This window comes from Sceloporus occidentalis, unplaced genomic scaffold (assembly GCF_023333645.1).
Source record: "Sceloporus occidentalis isolate IW3139 unplaced genomic scaffold, rSceOcc1.0.p SCAF_4, whole genome shotgun sequence".
NCBI classification, from domain to species: Eukaryota; Metazoa; Chordata; class Lepidosauria; order Squamata; family Phrynosomatidae; genus Sceloporus; species Sceloporus occidentalis.
The window spans coordinates 175377925-175392058 of record NW_028316984.1 but is presented as its reverse complement, the minus strand read 5'-3'; the positions used below and the strand labels follow the sequence as shown (position 1 = coordinate 175392058).

Sequence of the window (14134 nt, the reverse complement as noted above, 5' to 3'; positions counted from 1 at the left end):
GCATAGACTCCGTTCATTCATGGAAAGAAATCTGTTCAATTTATATGCAGAATATATCATACAAAGAACAGACTTAGAAACAGAAGGAGGAGGATTGAAAATAGGAGGAAGGAATATCAACAGTCTAAGATACGCAGATGATACCATACTACTAGCAGAAAAGATCAGAAACCTAGAGCAACTACTAAGGAAGGTCAAGGAAGAAAATACAAAGGCAGGCTTACTGCTGAACATGTAGTAGTAGTAGTAGTAGTAGTAGTAGTAATAATAATAACCACAGAATGATCTATATAAATTCAACCTAGACAAAATAGAAATAGTAAAAGAGTTTCTATACTTTGGATCACACATAGAGAATGGAGACTACAGTCAAGAAATCAGATTAAGAATGGGGAGAACAGCTGTGAAAGAAAAGATTCTAAAGAGCAGAGATATACATCTAATCACGAAAGTTAGAACCGTGCAAACTATTTTATTCCTTATTACCATGTATGCATGTGAGAGTTGGACAACTAAGAAAATGGATAAGAAGAAAATAAATTAATTTGAGATTTGATGCTGGAGAAGACTCCTGAGGATACCATGGACCGACAAATAATCTATTCCCTGGAAGTCAAGATGATTAAACTGAGACCATCGTACTTTGGCCACATAATGAGAAGCCATGACTCATTAGAAAATACAGGAAAGGCTAGGAAAGGTGGAGGGAAGTAGAAAGAGAGGGAGACTGCATACTCTGATGGACTATTAAGAGGTCATGGGTATGAATCTGCAGAGTAGTGGAGGATAGGGAGTCTTAGAGATGTCTCAACCACAGGGAACCCATGAATTGAGAATGACTCAAAGGTGCTAACCAGCAACAACAAACCCAATTAATACAAGATTAAAACAGGCATGAATAAGTAAGAAACCATGAAACAGACATGAATGAATAAAGGTTCAACCAGGATCTGTTGAGCTGGTTTGTATATAAACTCTTAAACCATGGTTTAGCACTGCATACAAAAGCAGAAGCACAGGCTACATATGCTTCTCTACCCTCTCTTTCTTTGTGTGGCCAAGAAGAGGATTTTTCCAGTATTCACTTTAACTTTCAAACAGCTTAACTGGCTATTTGTCATATATGATGTAGCAACTGTGGTTTGAAAACAAATTCTAATTAGCTGAACGAGCTAACTTATTCAGAGGAGAGGGAAACAGGGCACCTGTAAACCCAAATCTTCACTTCGATTCATCATTGTTTGTATATATCATAGTAAATTATGATATAACTATTCACATGAATCTGTTGCTATAATTTTGCAAGTGAAGTTTTCAAGGAAATATTATAATGTGAAGTGTTCCTGTTCAGTTTCAACCATTCCATTACTCCTCCTCACCCCATATTTCATCCTCCCCACAACAGTCAGCCAGCATTCTGAACCCACTGAGTTCCTTCTTGGACACTGTGGGGTTCTCATTAAGGTTTTGTATTCTGAAATTTTTTTGTACTTTTATAAATTCATCCAAGCCAGCTGATGCCTCCTTCCTAGGTGGGAATATGATCTTTTGTCTACATAAGAATGAGAATATATAACAGTAGGCATTCAGAACTTAAGATCACAATTATTTTATCTGCTGCTATTTTAAAAATTTCTAGCTTTTGTTGGTGAGTTTGTTTCAGTTTGCTTTATTCTGCATTTTATATTACATAGTTGTTTTATATAAGCCATGTAGTGTGTGTTGTAAGAAGGCAGTAATAGTTGTGGTGGTGGTGATGACGACAGTGACAACAACAACAATAATAATGGTAATTTGGGAGGACCATTTGCTTGTTACAATAAAGTTACAATATACATTTCAATAGTACTTCTTAGATTGTATTCTCTTATACTCATGCACAGAATTAATATTCCTAATTCTGCATTCTGTTTTTATACACTCTTAATTGTGGGAAAATATTTTTCCTTAACAGACAATAGCAAGGCAGTTAGCTGAAATATTGCTACGAGGTATGTGTGAACAGAGTTACTGGAACCCATTAGATGACCCTCCTCATCAGTCACCATTGAATGATCCCCTCTGGAAAGGTGCAAACACAAAAAGTTATGCACTTAGCCGAAGACCACGGGTGTATTCAGGAGAAAAGTAAGCCATTTATCTAATTTATTATTGTGAATTGTAATACTATTGTTAATGTGTTTAATTGTACCAATGGGAGCACAATTCTTAAGTAGTGTTACTTTGTGGTAGAAACAATAAAAGATGGAGTGAGTAAAAAGCAAAGACAGAAGAAGTCTATCTTCCTGGTGGACATATTTAAAATACGTGAAGAGCCCTGGTGGTGCAGTGGCCTGTACTACAGCCACTCACTTGCAAACCACAAAGTTGTGAATTCAGTACCAGTCAGGGCTCAGGGTCAACTAAGCCTTGCATCCTTCCAAGGTGACTAAAATGAGTACCCAGCTTGTTGGGGGCAATTAGATTTCACGTTCTAAACAGCTTAGGAAGTGCTTAAGTGCACTGATAAACAGTTTAGAAATATACTTGCTATTGCTATTGCTACTTTTCTGGATACAACTGTCGAAAATGTTTTATGAAGTGAATACTGATAATGGGCCAGTACATCTATTACGTGTAGACAAGTACCTAAATTGTTATTTTTTGATGGTGCAGATGCATTATTCTGTTCCAGCAGAGTCTTCTGGCAGTTTGAAGACTAGCGAATTCATTGAAGATGTAACATTCTCTGTTCTTAATTGTTGTTGTTAACTGCCTTTGAGTCAAGTTTGACTCATCCTGACCCCATGAATGAGACACCCCCAAGACCCCCTGTCCTCAACCAGGGCTGTGACTTTCTTGATTAAGTCTATCCATCTGGTATGCTGTCTTCCTCTCTTTCTATTGCCCACCATGTTTCCTAGTGTTACTTGTTAATCTCTTTTAAAACCCTTCTTGGAATTGATTTCTATCAGACATGGGGAAGGGGGCAGGTTCAAGAAGCCAAGAGGGAGTGGGAGCAAACCCCAAGCAACATGCCTGCATTCTTCCTGCTTCCTGGGAGCATACCAGCTTCCCTTTCAGAGCTAAATCGCAGAAGCAGGAAAAATGTGTCCCTGGTGCCCATGTCTTTCTTCCCCAGCCTCCCTTCCTATCGTTAGACTGTTTAGCTTGATTGCCATCAATCGCAGGTAAATTTAAATTTTAAATACTGGCTTGATTATCTGCTCACTCGCTCTTTTTTAATCCATGGGGGTTCCTGAAACCAAACCCCTGTGGATACCAAGGGCCCACTATATAAAACTGAATCCTGCTGGACTCCATAGGCCAAGAATTTGACCCAGAGTCTCCCCCTACACGCATACACCTTCTGGGCTATTCCCTCCAGGATTGAACAGAGCCACTCTAAAACCGTGCCTCCAAGTTCCATCCTTGTAAGACAATCCCAGAGGAAACCATGGCCCTTCATAGTCACATCCAGAATGCCTGGAGCCAAAATAGCACAACACTCGCTAGTATTTTTCCTGGGAATGAAATCTTAGAAATTATGAGTGTAAAACAAGGTAGAACCACTTGCAGTATCATTCATTCATTCATTTAGAGCAGTGGTTCCCAAACTTTGGTCCTCCAAGTGTTTTGGACTTCAGCTCCCAGAAACCCCAGCCAGTTTGGCCAGTAATTCGAAATTCTGGGAGCTAGACTCCAAAACATCTGGAGGACCAAAGTTTGGGAATCACTGTTTTAGAGTATTTATATCCCACTCATCTGCCATCCTTGTTCTCTTTGTGCATGTTCCCGAAATGTTATTCCTTAGAAGCACTCTAGTTGATATCTACCTGGAACTGCAGATGTTCAAACAACTGTAAAAAGGTTAATGCTGAGCGTGCCAAATTCATACTATAAAGAAGGTGCAATATAGTTAAAACACAATGTATTGTGTTTCACGTATAGGAAACCTGTGAGGAAAATGCAGCTTTAAGGCTATTGAGACTACACTGGACACTTGCTATTAGCAGGCTGGTGATCTGCAGATTTGACCACCTATGGATTGCCATGGCCCATATTATTCAAGAGCATGATGCATCTGCATGCATGTTGCTACCATTGAATAATATGGGACACAACCATCCATGTTTTTCCCATCCATGGGGTGGTGGAGCCAAACTTACAAATTGAAAGTGTTCACTGTATAATGGTTATGTATATGCAAAAGTGTGAGGGTGGTGACTGTTGGATTTCTACTGGATTTGAGTACTTATAGTTGTCAAAACATTAAATTTCTTTGAGCTAGTTGTTGTTAATCCTAATTACTGCACTGTTACATTTTGAAGCATCTTTCCAAACAGTTTTATTTCTATAATTTTATTTGCTGCTATAAAAGCCAAATTGTTCTTCCTGTACACTGTTTGTAAAGAATGATTAACAGAAAATGTAGCACAGCTGTTAACTACTATACGTAAATGAATTTTGAATAACTTTATTTTTAAGGTAATGAATACTCAATTTTTAACAGCATTTTCTGTCCTCAAGAGAACACTGAAGAAGCTCTCTTGCTGCTGCTGATTAGTGAGTCTATGGTGAGTCAGATTTCATTATAAATGCAATTTGTTTATACTACTTATTGTATTTTTCTATGCTGCTCTTCCCATCAAGAAATGTTGTACACTTGGGGAGGTGGCAGTGTTTGACATCTTTGGATCCTAATGGCTACCTAGCTTTAGCATTCTGTGCCCTGTCAAAATTAATTCATCATAAACAATGGTTGTCTTTCAAAAGGCTTTTGACAACAAACTGATACAAAAACACTATGCAAACTATAAAAGCAGGACCAAAGATATGAAATCTTGCCTCCTACTTTGGGATAATAGATGACAAGTTTGGAAGGATTGGAAAAATATGATAATGTGACAACATTGACTAAACAAACTCAAAATGTTGGCAATGTGAATTCACAGTGCTTTGACCTACTTAAAGAAGTATTAGCTCAACTCTGCTAGCATCTTCAGGCACTTACAGATGAGTGAACAGTTTCTGCTAAGCCTGTAGAAACATCAGTTTCTTCAGTTCCGGAGAAAGTTTCAGAAATTCCAAAGACAATGAACAAACACCAACCAGCCATTAAAAGTATGAGATCACTCATGACATGAAAATGACAGCTTGAAGATTTGGAAAACCAAATCGTTGGAACCTTAGATTCTGATGAAAAAAAATTGATAAATTTAAAAGTGGGCAGGTAATGTAATGTAAGTGGAGCAGATGAAACTAGGTCCCACACACACATAAGGAAAAGAGCTTACAAGATAAATGGCAACGTACCACTTATATTGAAGCACTTGCAGCTCTCTTTGTGAAAAGTGAATGCTACATTTGTCCCAATGCATTGTCCACAGAGAAAACACACAACCTTCGTTCCTTGCCTTCCAAAGACATATTTCCCACTATTCCCCTTGTAGACAAATCTTCACAAAGGTGCTTCCTTATTTCTCCATGAATGAAAAATGTAAGTAGGCTCTTCAATTCCTTACACCCACCCAATGCTTAATTTGTGCCAGTAAAACAACTGGTAGTCAGTTCTGGACCAGAAGGCTGTCAGAGCTGGTTTAATCATCAAAGCTGACTTGTTCTTATTAAAATTTCTATTCTCCAAGGGAGTCTTGAATGGAGAGAGAAGTTAGTAATGGAGACAGAAGTTTATCCAAGTCTATGAGTTTTTCTGCTATAGCCCTCATATCTAAGAATCATAGAATCGTAGAGTTGGAAGAGACCACTAGGGCCATCCAGTCCAACCCCCTGCCATGCAGGAAATCCAAATCAAAGCATCCCTGACTAAAGAGACACGAGAGAAAAAACTGTTTGATTGATCATCTGGCTAATGATCTTGAGCCAGTCTGGAGGCGGGGGGGTTCCACCTTTAGATTTTAAAGAGCTGGTTATCTGAGCAGATCTGCATCAAAATGAAGTCTGCTTTAGTATCCTTAATTGAATTAACAGAATAAAAAACTTGCTCAAGAGGAATCATGTTCTTCCCTTATACATATGTGTTTCAAAGCAACATGTGAGTAATAATGTTCCTGAAAGTTGCATTCTTTTCTATAACTCCTTATCTAATCCATCTCCTGGAGACTGATTAATCTGCTTTTATTCACTCACTTGATTAACTGTCTTCATAGCCTAAAATTTCAGATAGCTATTAGACTGTGAACATCCATTGTAATCTAAAGCACATGATGTTTTTCACCCAGATGAGAGATGAAATTAAATTGTTTACTAGTTTACATCTAAAAACCTACTGGGAAATTTGTCCTCCTTGTTTAATCTGACCCCTTTTTTCAACTGTTTTCTTATGAATTAATGTTATTTAATTCATAAGAATTAAAATATGAATATGTATTATCCTTTTATTTCTTAGATTGTACGCCATAGGCAGGCTTACGCATATATGTTTATTGTTTTATGTACAGAGCTGTGCAAGTCTACAGCGCTATATAAATAAAGAATAATAATAATAAATAATAATATTTGGTATTTTTCCATTTTTTCAACCATTATTTACATTGATTTCTGTTTTCAGATAATAGTTGTGATGCAGCAGCTCTTAAGAAATGTGGCTTCATCACCCAGAGCCATGAAAGTTTAAATATGCAGCCATTTAATTTTTGAGAATACTAAATGACACTGACACATATCACCCCCTGCTGCCACCACCGCATACTGATCTTTCTTTTCTGGATTTCCTTTTCAGGCTAATCGTGATGCTGTACTGAGCAGAATACCAGAACACAAAAATGACCGCATCATTAGTTTGCAAAGTGCATCTGTAGTCTATGACTTGCTTACAATTGCCTTGGGAAGAAGAGGTCAATATGAAATGCTTTCAGAGGTAGGCTGTGGTTGTTGACCAATGAAACCAAAGTATGATTTTCACCTGAGTGACATTCCATCCCTAGACTGTTTTCTGAGATCCTGCTCTGTGTCCCAACTTTATGTGGCTAGTGGGAAAAAAGGGTAACTCAGAGATGATAATTTTTGGGCACATTCTAAAAATAATATTAGCTGACTTGAAATTTTCAGCCATGTTACTTTGATAGACTTGCTATATTTTTATTACCATAGTGAGTTGTCACGTGTCTGATGTTTGTTCATAGTCCACAGTTATTCAAAGCCTAGTTGAAGAAATAATCACTAGCTCTAACTTGAATGTTTTTATTATGTAACTAGATCTTGTGGTTAAAAAAAAACCCAACAAACTTTTGAACATTTATTTGGCTGTGTATTTTGTGTTGGAGGGGATATAGATAACTTTTAAAAAAGCATTAGTAGGTTCTTGCTAAGTATATGTTTAAATGTCTTTGAGTCTGCAATCATATACCCTCATCTATTCTACTATGGCCTTCACCCATCATCCTCGAAAGATGAGCTTGCCGGTTTCCCATATATGTGAGTGACGATACAACAAGGAAGAACAGGTTGTTTACCTGTAACTTTGAGAGGTGATATGTGAACTCCCATAACATGCTTAGCTCCTCTGTTTGGGTATCCCATTCCTATACTGAGATGGCAAAAGTGGGTCAGAAACATAGGTAAACTAAAGAAATTCCACATTGACATACACAGTGAAAGGGGGTGGAACTTCTGTCAAGAAAAGATGTTGGAATAGTATCCACAGGCCTGGGAAATCCTTTATATGTGAGTTCACAGATGACCACTTGAAGAACCAAAGGTAAGCAACCTGTTCATAAGTCTGTTGTATACATCAAGAATACTGTGACCAGACAGATTGTAACTGGTGTGAACAAACCTCATCAGTACTCTTCCCCCACTAGATTAATAGTTTGTTTGCAAGACAATGTTTTTGACATAAATCAGTGTAGGACAGAACAATCTGATGGTCCCAGTTCTTCTTGTGTTGTTCTGTAAAGTTGCTGGGTGAGATTATTTAATTCTTGATTCTTTAGCAATCTAAAAAAATATTTGACAGTCTGTGGACATATGTCTGAGTAGATAGGTGGAATAGGGATGATCAGTAAAAAGAAACTGTTCATTTGTTTATCTGTATAAGAATTAATGAGAAATTTGTACCATATGTGTACAGAATATTGTACTATATTTTTACAACAAGAAAAGAGGCACAGTAAATAGAGGTAGCGCTGTTGGTGTATGCCTCTATGAGGAAATGACAAAGTCAATCAAGACTGCTCTTAAATAGATTTTTAAAAACTTTGCACTAAAACATTCAGAACTCTTGCCGGGGGTCTCTATGTTTGTTATAGTAGCCAGCTTCCTTTTATATAGGAATATGTTGTAAAGTTAATCTAGTTTCTTTTTCTAGTTTGATCGTATAATATATCCTCTTCATTTTAATAAAGGTCATATTTGTAACTTCAAGCCTACTTGAAACTTTCTGATATACCTCCATTGACATTTCCTTTGCCTTCGTTTTATGATGCAGATAATTTTAGCTTATGCTTTTTCCTCTTGATCTGTGCGCTATTGATTCAGTTGTCTTGATCAATAGAGCTTCTGAATGTGAACAAATAAGAAAGCTCAGAAGCCATAGACTTTGTGACTTGAAGTTTTTGAGATTTTTTTTTCTTTTTGGCTGTTTTTGAGGGGGTTAAATTACCGCAAGAAATTTTATTAAATTTTGCAGGACTCTCTTGGACTTTTTTAGCCCAACAGAGTCCTGCAAAAATTAATAAAAATTCTTGTGGTAATGTAGACTTCTTTAGCCCAAGAGAGACCTTCAATTCACAAGGATGTAAACTAGAAGTAGAGTTCAGCTTTACTTGCTGGGTAAATACAGGACTCTCCTGGGCTTAAAACAGTCGAAGGACCATAATGAATCCCACACAAGCCCTAGGACAATGTTTTGAGGGAGTGTTTTGTGTCCCAAAGAATTTGATGTTTTGAAAAATACTCTGTGGAGTGAAGGGGCAAAGCATGGAAGAGCTGTAACCCCCATAAGGTCCTTCAAAGAACCAGTGCAGTCCCATATCTGTGACAGTTGTCCACTCCTCATTTAGGCCAAGGAAAGTCGTGATAGCTAGTTCCTCACTCCATTCACCTTTGGGTCCTATTCAAAACTCCCTGAATATGTCTTCCTGAATACAGTGATGAGCTGGCACTGTTGACAGGAGTCTGTAGCATGCTCATTTGGGGACCTAGAGATACTCAGTTTTTCCACTGTTGGAGGGATCATGCACCCCTAACCCCCATGAATGTAGAGGGCTTACTGTACTATTATTGTTTTCCGTTATGCCAGCTACTCTCTCTTGTAAATAGAGACAAGGGCAAACCATGAGTCCTGATGACATTGATTGGAGACCTAGGTTTTTTTACTAGAGCTGTGAAGGCCTGGGAAAAACATGGATTCCTCCCCCCCCCAATAATCTTTTTTTCTGGAAAAATGGAAACTATAGATTATGGAATATTTTCTTGTAAGATTATGAATAAAAATTTAAAGACATGGTGTTCATAGGTTTACTCCCCTCATGTTACCTCTGAAAACTATGTGGTAGGTAAACTTTTATGTAACTATATACAGCATTATGTAACTATATACTGCAGGAATATTATTCCTTAGATCTGTGCTGGTATATAAGCCATAGAGAGTCCATGGTGAGTTTCCAGGCAAGAAAGAAACAGCTGTAGCCAGTGGGTAGAAATATGACACACACACACCCCTCCACCACCACACAATCATATGATAATCCCCAGTCCTGGTTTCCTTTATTCAATTCTTTTTATTGGGCGGGGTACTTTATATCTGCTTGACATGATGGAGACAAAATATTTTGTTTTACTAACATCAGTGATTTTATCTGGTATTACTGTTGCTTGATTCTCATAACTTGACTAAACTTAGCTGTTATTTACAGCTCAGGTCCTTATAGTTCCATTTGTTAGGCAGAAAAACTTTACATCAAATTCAATTTGTAATTATTTTTTTAATAAAATGTACTTTTGATATACCAGACACGTTAATTTTATGCCAAAACTAGCTATACGTAGCATATTGTATATTCTTACATTCAATCTGTAAAGGGTGCTAATATTGCATTTTCTCAATTTTTCTAAAAATGTCTGGGTCCCCTCCATTTTTGGTGCATATGTTATTTTGTATCTTTCCCCCTTCTTTGCTACTAGGAGGGCTGACCTCACACTACAGGTACATAGAGAGTACACTGTACCATACAAGAGGAAAAAGAGGGATAAATGGAAAAAAATGGGCACACCCAGAGAATTGCAGAAAGAAGAGAGACATTATGTATGATGGGGCACAGAGGGGGGGGAGATAAAGGGAGGCAGAAATGTATTTAAAAGGATATACTCAGTTATTGTAAGAAAAATGCTTTTCTGTGGTCAGAAAACCCTCAGTTTATCTGTATTGTATACAAGTACAAAAACAGCTTTCACTTATTTGCATCATTCACCCTGGCTTAGAGAACTGAGGTTTCTAGTGTGTTTTTTTTAAACTTGTTCCTTATTTATATAACCTCTTTAACAAGCAATCTTTATAATCTTTATTTTCTTTGCTTGTGGGCAGTACTAACAGTCAGGACTGTAATTATGGAACAATGCACATTGGTAGTTTAAATAACTGTTATTTTTGTTTGCTTGTTCTTCTTTTAGTGCTTAGAAAGAGCTATGAAATTTGCCTTTGAAGAATTCCATCTTTGGTATCAGTTTGCACTGTCCTTAATGGCTGCAGGAAAAGTAGGTCTTTTGGCACATTTTGCTTTATTGAGGTTTTATTAGCTGGCTATAATCTGATAAGAATCAATGATCCTATTTGCACATCTGTAACTTGGTACAACATTGTGCTGTAACTTGATTTAGTATCAAAGAATTTAAAAACACAACTCTTGCCCCCCCCCCCCCCCCCCGGCAAAGCTTAATAAAATCACAGCCAGGGAGATGCTTGTGTTATGGCTAAATATGCTACTGAAAGCAGTTTAATTATCCTTTTTTGTCATTTCAAATGAAGTACAACTTAAAATCACTTTAAGATCATAGATAACATGTTAAAATGAATTCCCATTTGAGTTGTGGTTTTAGACTCTGTCTTTGTCCCATGTTTTGTTCTCAGGCCATACTGCTTCCCTGATTCTTTCTTGTTCGGTAGAACAAAATGTTTGATAATAGAATGGATAGAACTATGAAGCAAGCCTTCTCTGGCTTAAATATTTCTCCTTCTGTTTCCTTTTCTTGATTTATTAAAGATCAGCCTCTTTATTACTAAAGGATTACTAAATTACTAAACAAGTGCTAGGCTGAAAAAATAGAAACATAGTTAAGAGGGTGGCAGTATCTTGATAAATTCTGCAGTTATTTCTAATCTATTCTGTTCCTTACCAGGTTTTATTTTTTTGTGGTCCACCATGATTACCAGCTTTGGGAGAAAATTGGACATAAATCAAATAAATAGAGTTTGGAGCTAAATACAATTTTGCCTTGATAGATGGGTTCCAGTGCATTGGAGTGTTCATTCTTCCCTCCCTCTCTCCCCCTGAATTCAGAGTTTCTAAGCTTTCCAGAGCTAGTTCTGGTAGTGAACACCAGGTTATTTTATTTTTATCTCACCTTTCTTCCAGCATGGGATTCAAAGTAGTGTAAGTTAAAACCACAGGTTAAAAACAGTATTAAAAAGACATTTGAATTATAATAAAATAAAAACACTACACTCTGCCATTTTAAGTTCCATTTGCCGCAAAATATTAAGAGCCAAATGCCTCCTAAAATAAAGTGGTCTTTACCTGCTGGTGAAAAGACAACAGGAAAGGAACCAACCAGACTTCCCTAGGAAGGGAGTTGTACTGCTTGGGAGCAACCACCAAGAAGGCTCTCCCCTGTCTTCTCACCAAATGTGGGACAGTAATGGAACCAAGAGAAAAACTTCTCCCACAGATCTGAGACCATGGGCAGACTCATATAGTAGGGAACAGGAAGTCTCTCTCTCCTCTTTTTATGGATTATGCTGTTCTGCTACTGGAAGTCACCATTGGATGTTTCCTGTTTAGCATATGCCAGCATATCTTAATTAAAACTTTCCTGGGATTCATGTGGCACTGTTGTTCTTAAATTATATACATTATCCAGGAGCAGCCACATTTCTTTAGCATGTTGTATTACAGTTTGCAGTAGCTATTATTTATATTGGGGGGGGGGGACTAGCATCAGATATGTAATTTCTGATTATATCAAGCAATTTATTTGTTTATACCTTGGGAGGAGTTAAAACAGCAAATATTTCTACTGAATTCTGTATTGTGATTGTCTTATTCTGAGACTTTTTTTACAGTCTGCTCGAGCTGTGAAGGTCTTGAAAGAGTGTATTCGATTGAAGCCAGATGATCCTACAATCCCACTTCTTGCTGCCAAATTATGTATGGGATCCCTTCATTGGGTGAGTCAAAAGAATAACTGTCTTGGATGAAGCCAATTATCTAGACCCATTTCAAACCGGCTTCAGAGCGGGATATGGAGTTGAGACTGCCATGGTCGCCTTGGTCAGTGAACTCCGTCTGGGCATCGACAGGGGAAGTGTGACCCTGCTGGTGCTCCTGGACATCTCAATGGCATTCGATACCATAGACCATGGTATCCTTCTGGAATGCCTGAGGGAGTTAGGTATTGGGGGCACTGCATGCCAGTGGCTCCATTCCTACCTCTCAGGCAGATTCCAGATGGTGATGCTGGGAGACAGCTGTTTTCGTAAAAGAGAGCTGGCATCTGGCATCCCTCAGATTGCCATTCTGTCTCCCATGCTGTTTAACATTTACATGAAGCCACTGGGAGAGATCATCTGGAGACATGGGGCGTGGTGTTATCAGTACTCTGATGACACCCAAATTTACTTCTCTATGTCTCCGACTGCTGCAGTGACCAAGGAGGGCATCTCTCCTCTAAATGCCTGTCTTGAGTTGGTAATGGGCTGGATGAGGGAAAATAAACTCAAGCTGAATCCAGAAAAAAAGGAGGTGCTTGTGATAAGTACCCCTGATCCAGGGATGAAGATTTGCCAACCAATCTTGGACGGGATCACACTTCCCCTAAAGGATGAAGTTTGCAGTTTGGGAGCGCTCCTGGACTCGTCTCTACAGTTGTCATCTCAGGTGGAGGCGATGGCCAGGAGTGCTTGGTACCAACTTCAGTTGATACGCCAACTGTGCCCCTACCTGGCCGAGAGGGACCTTGAAGCAGTGGTACATGCATTGGTAACCTCTCGTTTAGATATCTATAATGCACTCTACATGGAGCTACCTTTGTACCAAGTTCGGAAGCTTCAATTGATCCAAAATATTGCAGCCAGACTAGTTACTGGAACATCAAGATCAGACCATATTACTCCAATATTAAAATCTCTTCATTGGCTGCTGGTCAGCTTCCAGGCTCAGTACAAAGTGTTGGTCATTACCTTTAAAGTCCTACATGGCTTGGGCCCGAGTTACTTAAGGGAACGCCTCTCCCTACACAATCCACCCTGCACTCTCAGAACATCAGGGAAGAAATTATTGGAATGTACGAAAACTAGACTAATTACAACTTCCCATAAAGTGTTTACAGCCACGGCCCCTAAACTATGGAACAACTTACCGGAAGAGATCAGTCTTATTACCACCTTAAGAAGGCACTTAAGATGGATCTTGTCCGGCGGGCCTATCCATCTGACCTTCTATAGCTGATCTCAAAGAACATTCCCACTTCTGACTTGAATAGCATGGAAAACAGACGACGATTTGGTCATTTTAATGATTGATAGTAGTTTTGTTGTTCTTTGCACTGATTGTATTTTTAGGTAATACTGTATCTTGTATTTTATTGTTGATTTTATTCTCTGTTGTAATCCCTCCTCGATCCACAGGGAGAGGCGGGAAATACAAATAAATTATTATTATTATTATTATTATTATTATTACATCCTGCACAGAGATACTGGTGCTGTGTTTTTATTTTACTTAATTTTACTGAATATTTTTAGCCTTACTGAGTATTCTTGCTGGTTCAAAATACTAGATTTCCAAGAATGTATAAACTTACTAGAGATGGATGAACAAGGCTCAAAAGGGGGATGCACTGGCAATTACTGTACGTGCATCAGTGGAAAATACTCATGGAATTGCATTTTGTTGAGAGTTTTAAACTTGCATTTACT

General features: G+C 38.1%; 1 protein-coding gene across 4 annotated transcripts in view; it reads left to right on the top strand.

The window, feature by feature from the left end:
• TTC7B (tetratricopeptide repeat domain 7B) overlaps positions 1–14134 on the top strand; it is a 148372-nt gene that overhangs the window by 62389 nt on the left and 71849 nt on the right. For all 4 annotated transcript variants that reach the window (XM_089522385.1, XM_089522384.1, XM_089522388.1 and 1 more), the window contains 5 exons: positions 1955–2127; positions 4493–4556; positions 6722–6859; positions 10612–10695; positions 12281–12385. In XM_089522385.1, the coding sequence (XP_089378511.1) occupies positions 1955–2127; positions 4493–4556; positions 6722–6859; positions 10612–10695; positions 12281–12385 (564 nt within the window). The remainder of the gene's footprint in view (positions 1–1954; positions 2128–4492; positions 4557–6721; positions 6860–10611; positions 10696–12280; positions 12386–14134) is intronic.